This window comes from Salvelinus sp. IW2-2015, linkage group LG23 (genome assembly GCF_002910315.2).
Source record: "Salvelinus sp. IW2-2015 linkage group LG23, ASM291031v2, whole genome shotgun sequence".
In the NCBI taxonomy this organism is placed as follows: domain Eukaryota; kingdom Metazoa; phylum Chordata; class Actinopteri; order Salmoniformes; family Salmonidae; genus Salvelinus; species Salvelinus sp. IW2-2015.
In genome coordinates this window covers 31,377,389-31,387,490 of record NC_036863.1, presented here as the reverse complement: position 1 = coordinate 31,387,490, position 10,102 = coordinate 31,377,389, and the positions used below count along the sequence as shown (strand labels likewise).

At 39.5% G+C, this 10,102-nt stretch overlaps 1 protein-coding gene across 1 annotated transcript; it reads left to right on the top strand.

The window, feature by feature from the left end:
* The first annotated feature begins 920 nt into the window (after positions 1–920).
* LOC111951066 (tumor necrosis factor receptor superfamily member 19) lies at positions 921–8,982 on the top strand. Its single transcript, XM_023969049.2, has 9 exons — positions 921–1,029; positions 1,615–1,711; positions 4,406–4,584; positions 4,778–4,866; positions 5,226–5,390; positions 5,595–5,696; positions 6,794–7,401; positions 7,780–7,828; positions 8,561–8,982. Exons 2-9 carry the CDS (start codon positions 1,628–1,630, stop codon positions 8,869–8,871), a joined length of 1,587 nt encoding a protein of 528 aa, XP_023824817.1. The 5' UTR covers positions 921–1,029; positions 1,615–1,627; the 3' UTR covers positions 8,872–8,982.
* Positions 8,983–10,102: the final 1,120 nt, after the last annotated feature.

The window sequence follows — 10,102 nt, the reverse complement described above, 5'->3', positions numbered from 1 at the left end:
AACTGTGTGAAAGCTGATGTAATATGAATCAACCCACACTCTAATGTTTGATTACTCCCTGTCCTTTGTGATGATAAGTATGTAGACTGAACAGTGCTTTGCTTGGAAAAAGATAATATGTTACAAGCAGTAATCAGGTCAGCCTGGCACAGCATGGAAGAATTTAGTAGTAAACAATGGAGATGGCACAAATTGAAAGTACACTACTGAGAGAAGTATCAAACATTGACAGAGGTTTAGGCTACTCTGGATGAAGGTAAAACACTTTGTCCCAAATTGGCCTACATGCTGGTGTGTTTTGTTGTAAATGTATGAGGAAAGGGTATTATGTCACAACAGTTTTGATCCTACTGAAAAGTACATCTTAAAAATTGTAGGTTTAGTTTTCATACTGTGTCAACAAGATCTAAATAAATAAAAAAATTGCCATAATTCTCTAATAGAGATAAAAAAAATGGAAATGTATTAATTGTTGTCACAAAAACAATTTAATTGAATTATTTTTGATTATTTAAATACACAGTAAACTAAAGTAGCAGGTGTAAAATAAGTGATTACACAGAGACAACCTATTAAACTACTATCCTATACAATCCATATCTATTACACATATTAGTATAGGCCTATTACATTGCAGTTTATTACATTGCTATTACACAGACAGACATAACAGGCAGGCATAGACATGCAGGCTACACAGAAAGATATGCTACTGTAGGCAGACAGACAGTCAGTCTACTACCATGTGTTTATTCTCTGTAATTAGCCAATATCCAGGACCACTATAACAAAAGTGCAGGGCCATATTCCCTATCCGATAATTGCAAGCACAATTTCAGAAGTTACCTAATTAGTGCGCACTGATGCTGGTTTTGGCCACCAGACGCGCAGCCCGTGAGGCATGTCAGGGCATGTCCAGATCGGATGAAGTGGGACTGCATAGACTATCGATAGCGTGCACAAGTATAGACTCGTGAAAACGATAGAAAAAGGTGCCCTAAAGTATCTTCGCCAACTTTATGGATTGAGGTAAAACGATTACTTTGAATCATTTGATGTGATACTCAGGGTGGGAAATTATTATTGGCTCGTAATGCGGTGCGCACTGCTGGTCATGAATCATCTTTCCAGTTGCTAATGTCTGAGTTGTCCAACCGTAGTGTTTTTTTGCTTTGTGGTATTTCATAAAACAGTTTAGTAATTCTTCGTCAATATTAGTAGCAGTGTTGTAAGTTAAAGTAGAGGACAAGTTATGCTAAAACCTCTGCATGTATTTTTTCTCAATATTATTATTTAGGTTTTTTTACCCCTCAATACAACACATAGGCTCCATCCATCCTCTATCTGATTTAAGATTTAGAAATCCTTTGCCTGTAACAGTATATCCTCTTGTTGTGTTTTGTTGTCTACATTTTTTGTGTTCTTTAGTGACATCAAGTGATAGGATATTGGTTCAACATGTGCACAAGCAATATATTTGATTCAATATTCTATGCAGTGGCTAAGAAACAGCACCCTATGCATTTTGTTTCCATTTTAATCACTGTTCATTATAAAGATTTCAAAATGGGCTAACTACTGAGCTATAAACTATTATACATATTTTTATTTTAGTTACATTGCTGTCATGGATTGTTCTGAAACCCAGTACTACTTGAGTGGGGACTGCCACCCTTGTCTGCAATGTGGACCAGGACAAGAGCTGTCAGAGGTGGGTATTATAAAACTATACAGGAATATTGAAAGAGAAATTACTGGATTTTTACGAAGGTCAAAATATAGATAGGCCTGGTGCTGGCTACACAGACACTGATTCATCTCCTTTCCACTGCAGCCATGTCTAGTAGCCTATCAGCTCATCTGAGCAACAACAGAAATTACTGCAGAACTGGGATTTGTAATTAACGTTACTATGAAACCACAAAGAGTTTGGTTTGTCTGTGGCAATCTCTCACTCTAAAAGAATCCCACTGGCAGAGAGAACTTTGTTCCAAGTTTACGAGTCCACTTGGCAGGCCTACTAACCCAGCTACAAGATGARGTTCTGAGAACCATATTTTTCTTAGAGCTTGGTGAGAAAGTGGTTCTACTATGGTTTTTTTTTGCATACAATCTTCCCACAACTTTCTGGTAATGGTGTAGGATAGTTGCTTGGCTTTGGAACATTCTCAGCACATTAAGAAATTTGACAACAAAACTAGATTTACTTGGTATTTCATTACTTTAACAGAACGTTTCCTAAAAGTTCKAACATGGTTACATTTAATTTAAATTTTGCTAATGTTCTAGTAACGTTCTCCAACAGGTTTGACATTGGGAATGTTCTCATAGTTCAGAGAAAGTTACGAAACAATGTTCTTCTGTGGGAATTGCAGTACTTTAGCGTAACATTTCTTACAGATTTCCTCACGGTTCCATTTAAAGTCATGTTCTCAGATTGTTTCAAGAACGTTAAGAAAACTTTCTATAAAAACCACAAGAAAAAGTTTAGCAATGTTCAAATCGTTTTTTATTTGTCACATGCACCGAATACAACAGGTGTAGACTTTACCGTGAAATGCTTACTTACGAGCCCTTTCTCAATAATGCAGAGTTAAAAAGAAAGAAAAGATTAGCAAAAATAATAATACAAAAAACAGTAACACAATAAAACAACAATGATGAGGCTATATACAAGGAGTAATCTTTTCAGCCTCCTGAGGGGGAAGAGGCGTTGTCGTGCCCTCTTCGCGACTATGTTGTTGTGTTTGGACCATGATAGATCCTTAGTGATGTAGACACTGAGGAACTTGAAGCTCTCGACCTGCTACACTTCAGCCCTGTTGATGTGAATGCACAGCCCTCCGTTTCCTGTAGTCCACGATTAGCTCCTTTGRCCTGGTGACGTTGAGGGAGAAGTTTTTGTCTGACCTCCTTCCTATAGGCTGTCTGATCATCGTAGGTGATAAGGCCATCCACCGTTGTGTCGTCGGCAAACTTAATGATGGTGTTGGAGTCATGCGCGGTCACGCAGTCGTGGGTGAACAGAGAGTACAGGAGGGGACTAAGCACACAACACTGAGGGGCCCCTGTGTTGAGGGTCAGCGTGGCGGATGTATTGTTGCCTACCCTCCCCACCTGGGGAAGACCAGGATCTAGTTGCAGAGGAAGGTGTTTAGTCCTTAGTTTATTGATGAGCTTTGTGGGCGCTATGGTGTTGAACGCTGAGCTGTAGTCAATGAACAGCATTCTCACGTAGGTGTTCCTTTTGTCCAGGTGGGAAAGGGTAGTGTGGAGTGTAATAGAGGTTATGTCATTTGTGGATKTGTTGGGGCGGTATGCGAATTGGAGTGGGTCTATTGTGTCTGGGATGATAGTGTTAATGTGAGCCATGACCAGCCTTTCAAAGCATTTCATGGCTACAGATGTGAGTGCTACAGGGCAATAGTAATTTAGACAGGTTACCTTGGTGTTCTTGGGCACAGGGACTATGGTGGTCTGCTTGAAACATGTAGGTATTACAGACTGTTCAGAGAACATTCTAAGAATGTTATTTAAAAACATTTACATTATCAACAACACTCTCTCTATCCTCTATTTTAAGATTGTAAAGGTGTGTTGGCCGCGCCCACAAATTGGCCACACCTGATCATAATGAGTGCTTGTTTCCTCAGAAATGGGGTCTGTTTGAATAGACTAAAATGAACAGCTTTGTAAGGGTAAAAAAACATGTCTTGCTATCTCCATCCTGGTGGTGCCTAAGACTAATTCCATGGATAGAGAACAGAAGATTATAGGTTTGAATCTCACTGATGSCTTGTCATAATAAAAAAGAAACGTGTTTGCATGATTAATGCCTAAAGAAATTAATTTGCATGTGTCCTATCTGTGCTTACAGTTAAAAAAAAGTGTACCCAAAATAAGATAGCAGTGTTATTAAAAGTTTTATTGAAACATTCAGTGAAAGTTTTAAGGACTTTTTTTTTTTWWACTCAAAATAACCTAGAATTTCTGTTCTCAGAGCGTTAATAAAACGTTCAAGGAACCAGAGTAAAACACTCTCAAAACTTCAAAATAAACATTCCCAGAACAGGCTAAATGTTCACTTCTGTTCTCAGGGCGTTTAAAAACATTTAACTTTACCTCAACCAATGTGAAACTGAAAACATACGTTCCCACAACTTCCAAGGAACCAAATTTGCTAGCTGGGAAGAGCTTGCCAATGGAGGTTTACCCATGACCTAAAATAACCCCATGTGGTCATTGGAAGGGAAAACTGTCATGTACTTTGTAATCTAGACATCTAATTATCATATTAATTTATATTTCTGTTTTGCAACTATCTTAACAAATTTACTTCAGTGAAATCCTTAGCTGTAAACAGGTCTAATGTGCACTGTATATTTTGATTCTTATTTCCCGCCAGGACTGTGGTTATGGAAGTGGATGGTCGGCTTCTTGCATCCCCTGTAGTGTCAAGACTTATAAAGAGGGCCGAGGTTACCACAACTGCAAATTCTGCCAGTCGTGTAAACGCATAAACAGGCACCAGAAGTCACTGTGCACCTCTAAGAGCAATGCTATCTGTGGGGAGTGCTTGCCAGGGTTTGTACCTGTACACTATCTAATTGCATTCTTACGTATAGTATCTACAGATCTTTACTTAAGACGTAGCTGTGCTTTTAAGTCATAAAAGCTCTCCATCCAGAACATGTGGACTTGGAGTTTTATTAGCTTGTTTACTTGAAATACAACTATTTCCAACTTRTCTTCCTGCTTTAATTTGATCTAATTGCAGATTCTACAGTAAGACACGGATGGATGGCTTGCAGGAATTGGAGTGCATGCCGTGTGGTCCCTCCTCCACCACTGAGCAGCAGTGCAGCCGTAAGTCTCTGAAAAGCTTGGCCCAGGACTCTGAGAAAGGAAAACCACTTCAGAACCACTCATTATTGTATGAGTCAGTTGTGTAGCCTACTGTTATATTCGCAAATTTCCTCCATGTACTGGAAACATAATTACCCATGTTTTTATTTAGAGATTTGTTGCCGTAGAGAATGCATTGTTTGGGTTACGAGATATTCAAGAATTACAACACTGTTGTAATATTCTATTCATAGAATAGTGTTACTGTCATTATTTGCCAATGTATCAAAGTCAGTAATGTAAAACATAAAATATATGCTGTGTGTGTAAGCATGTGCTCAGCCTTGTGTAGCACCAACCTCAATCCTTCTATTTTGCAGGAAGCAGAAGAGTTGATGTGGGAAAAGTCTGGAGCCCAGAAGGCCCAGCCCAAAATGCTGCTGTCATCACCACCATTTCTTTTGCCCTGGTTACCATGACAATCTTCCTCTCCGCTGCCTTGTTTATATACTTCAGACATACCTTACTAAAGAAAATATTTAAAGGTATCTCATGATCTGCACACAAATATCTCATTTAATGAAGTGTTTGTTGCATGAGATGTTCACACAACTACTGATGAAACTGCAATAATGTGGGTTCTGTCAATGTGTTTGTTAGAATCGCTTTTATAGTAACATGCAGGGTACAGGTAATCCTCCTCAAACTGTGCCTCGTCTAGCTCATGAATGATATTCTCTCTCTGAAAGGATGCCTGGCTCCTCAAAGCACAAGTCAGAGTGACATGGAGTGTGCAGCATCCCCAGTGAACGTGGTCACGCTGAATCTGGAGCAGCAAAGCCAGGACTCGGGTAACTATAAGAGTAGAACAGCACCCACCATGATGTATTGAAGAGCACATTATTTACACTGAGTATACCAAACATTAGGAATACCTTCAGTTGTGTCAAGTTGGCTGGATGTCCTTTGGGTAGTGGACCATTCTTGATACACACGGGAAACTGTTGAACAGGAAAAACCCAGCAGCGTTGCAGTTCTTGACCCAAACCAGTGCGCCTGGCACCTATTACCATACCCCGTTTAATGGCACTTCAATATTTTCACCCTATGAATGGCACACAAACAATCCATGTTTCAATTGTCTCAAGGCTTAAAAATCCTTCTTCAACTTGTCTCCTCCCCTTCAGCTACATTGATTAAAGTAGATTTAACAAGTGACATCAATAAGGGATCATAGCTTTCACCTGGTCAGTCTACTGTATGTCATGGAAAGAGCAGATGTTCTTAATGTTTTGTGTATATAGTATATATATTACTACAACAGACATAACACATGATGAATAAGAGCTTTAACCCTTTCCACTCACAGCCCCTGTCATCCCGTATATGTGTTGAATATGGCAGATTTTGTCATTGATAAGCGCCTAAATTGGAATGCAGTGGCTGTACAGTAACATGCTATACATGACGTCAGAGCTCAGGTTCTCCGCTTCACAGCGCTGTGTGGGTTATTCTGTTCAAATCATTTCAATTTGCCTCTATGGGTCCCTTGTAGCTCAGTTGGTAGAGCATGGTGCTTGTAACGCCAAGGTAGTGGGTTTGATTCCGGGCAGTGGTGGAAAAAGTACCCAATTAGTGAAGTAAAGCACAAATACCAAAAAAAAAACTACTTAAGTAGTACTTTAAAGTATCTTTACTTAAGTACTTTACACCACTGATTCTGGGGACCACCCATATGTAAAATGTATACACGCATGACTGTAAGTCACTTTGGATAAAACCGTCTGCTAAATGGCATATTATTTCATCCATATAGGCCAATTTCCACTAGCACAATGGGATAAACATTCCCTAATTGACTCATATTATAGTAKATTTGCGAATCCATGGTTCATTAGGGGTTTGTTGGGGTACTAATGTAACCATCTGATGACGTGTCTTCTTACAGGTGCATGTGATAACTCTACCACCACTGCAGACACGTTGGCCAGACTGCAGTCCAATGTGGACATGACTGTCCCTCTGGGGTTCGTTCTACGAAACCCTGACCTTAAAACTCAGGGCCAAATCAACCTGCTGGAGACCCAGCCACTGGTGCGTAACTCCACCTGCAGTAACTGCTCCTCTGGGTTGGTCTCTCAGATATCCTCTGAGATATCCTCTGAGCCATCCTCAATCAGCAGTGATGTCTCACTCACAATGGAGACCCCTGTGGGTCCAGTAGACATTGGGGAGTCTGAGGCAGGGTCCTTTTTCCTGCCCCTGCAGAGCAGTAAGGGTTACGATGCTTCTGAGCTGCAGGATAGCCCTCCCCATCAGCATGTACCAGTGGAGTGCACTGAGCTAGACTTCCACAGCACTGCAGCCCTCCACAGTGCCACAGACCCAGACTGTAGCTCTGTGAGCCTGGGGATTACTGTGATATCCGAGATTAAGGATGGCCCCTCCGGAGATGGGTCAGGAGGAAGACAACTGGGGAGTCCATCTGCCTGCCCAGAGGAACAAACTGACAGCTGTTGGAGCAGCCATCATCAACCCTGCTACAGCAGTAATGCGGTAATTACCCTTAGGAAAGACAGGGCTGTGTCACCTGTTCCTCTCACACAGAGGACCTTTTACTCAGCAGTAGAGAGTTGGAGTAACCAGTCACTAGACTTAGCTGTCTTTTATGCTCATACAGCAAATATTATAAGCAAATGTCACCTTTAATTTTACTATTTAAGGTGTGGCACGCACACTGATCTCATAAAYTATGAGTTGTGATATCCTCTTAGTATAGGCAAGATACTGGATGCCTTTAAATATATTTTTCACACTTGTCATTTCACACATAATTAGCTAGATGTGCCAAATTAAGTTTACAGCTTCACTCATTTAGTAGAGGATGTTTCCCTGAACAAAGCAACAATGTATTCATAATATTTCTATGTGTAGATGGAAGAAACACTGAGCCTGCTGAAGAACTGTATCCGAATCATGCAAGGTGGGATATTCTTCAGTTGACTATCTAAAGCCTATTTTAATGCTGGAGCACATCCAACAGAAACTAAATGAAACATTGGGGATTGTCAAAAGACCACAATACACATATTTGTATTAGGTGAAGTTCTGTTGTTGTTGTGGCTAGGGATTCAGTAGAGATACATATTCACAGAACCACAATTTTGTTCTGGATGGTTCCGGATTTTAAAGTTAATGTAGCCATTTCTAACAGGAGTAGTTTTTAAAAGTCGTTTTTCATTAAGTCTGGCTAGTTTTAAAACTTTCCTTTGTCTTGGCCAAGAGGTATAGTCCAATATACATTGTCTTACTGTTCTACAGGCCACATGGAAAAATAGACTATCATTGTACCAAGAGACTTAGCTGCATACTTGGCACCACTGGCAAATTTTCAAGAAGAGAACATTTTTCCCTTTATAGCAGGGATGGGCAACTGACCCCTTTTGAAGGCTCTCAGATACATTTGTATGAATTATTTTGGAACTCAGTCGGAGTCTCAACTACTGTTGCAAGTTAGAATAGTAGAATACATTTTGCACACTGTCACTGTCCACGAGACATTCTCAAATGTTGAATGTAGAAACGGCATAACAGAATAGTTCACCTCTGGTGGGAGGTTAAACAGTTGTAGGTGGGCAGTGGGATCTGTACTGTGTCATAGCTCTGCTTTTTTAATGCCATAATTTCCCCATTGGCCTGTGTATCTTCTGTCCAGGTGTCCATCTAGGCAGGCTGCCACAGGCCTTGGTGGATTCTCTGGCTTTGAAGCTGGACCCAACATTCCCAGGAGTAKAGAACTACCAGCAGGTGGCGCTGAAGATGGGCGTACCTCACGAGTTGCTCAAAGGCCTGTGCGGGTTTGATCATGTCTTTCGGTACCTTTCCTCCTGCACTCTGCTAACAGTACCTGACTTGCTCCACACGTTCTACCTGCTGCAGCGGCTCGACACTCTGCTCCTGCTGTGTGAATATGCCATGCAGAGCCAGACTCAGCGCCAGGTCACAGGATGCACATTTTACTGTTAATACTAACAACACTTCTGCCAATACAGCCCAGAGGGCTGACACAATCAGTATGCGTACTACTGAACTAGAACTTACCTGGAACAACGAAATTGCTCAAACTCTCGGGTGGGGATGTGTAAATATTTGTTTATAATTCTGAATGGATTATATTTAATTTTTTACCTGGTTTCACATGTAGTGTATGTGAATGTTAATGTGATATAAGCCACTGTACGTTTCAATTATTTTGTCATGCAGCAAATGCTATGCAGGAAAATGATGCATTCATATTTGAAAAGTTTGTCAGAAGATACATTTTAAATGCTTAAGTACTGTACAAACAGTCTTAATTTGTCTACTGAATGAATCAAGTTATATTAGTGTTACTTTTTATACATGTATGGACTTTTATAAACAAAATAAAAAATTACATTCAGATTCATGGTTATTTTGTTATGATGTAGTTTGTCAGGAGCAGATGATTTCAGTAAGTAATCGCATTTACTGTACATAATAAAGAATATGGTCATAGACACATTTCAACAAAAACCAGMGCCAGTTGCTGTATTTCTGCAAGGCAAAATTGAAAAGCAGGACTAATGCCGCACTACTGACATTTCTACTAAGCCTAATTTTAGCAAGGTATCTACATTGTGTAACATTATCAAATATTTTTGTTATGAAACATTGTTTTTTCCCAGCAATGTTAATTTACTTTCAAAACAAGTATAGCATACAATTTACAAGAAATTGATCGGAAGACATCACAATCCACAGTCAAAAATAAGAAAAAGTACAATAATTGTACATCTGAAGGAGACAGGATATTGATTTATTTTAAATTGAAATTATGTTTATGACATAGTTACTATGCATTTCCTGTCTGGTCAAATACAGCTATATTATGGTCCTAAACAAGCTGATGCAGCTCTCTGATGTTCTCTATTTGCATTACATTAAATATCATGTTTTCAGACACGTCAATGAGACAACCAATTTGTATTTGCAACCAAAATAATTATTTGTTTACCATGCTAATATATGTATAAAGTATCTTGTGTTTTTTGTTACAGTACAAATTGTAAACTACTACAKAGCTGACTTCCAAGTAAGACCATCTAATTTGAGATTGAGAAACATGCTATATGATAAAAAATAAGGCTGTCTTAATTTGTGATATGACATTTCTAGTTGGTGCTCCAATGAAAATATTCAAATGATTCTGTCTCTTTAACTCATAATATTGTAGCAA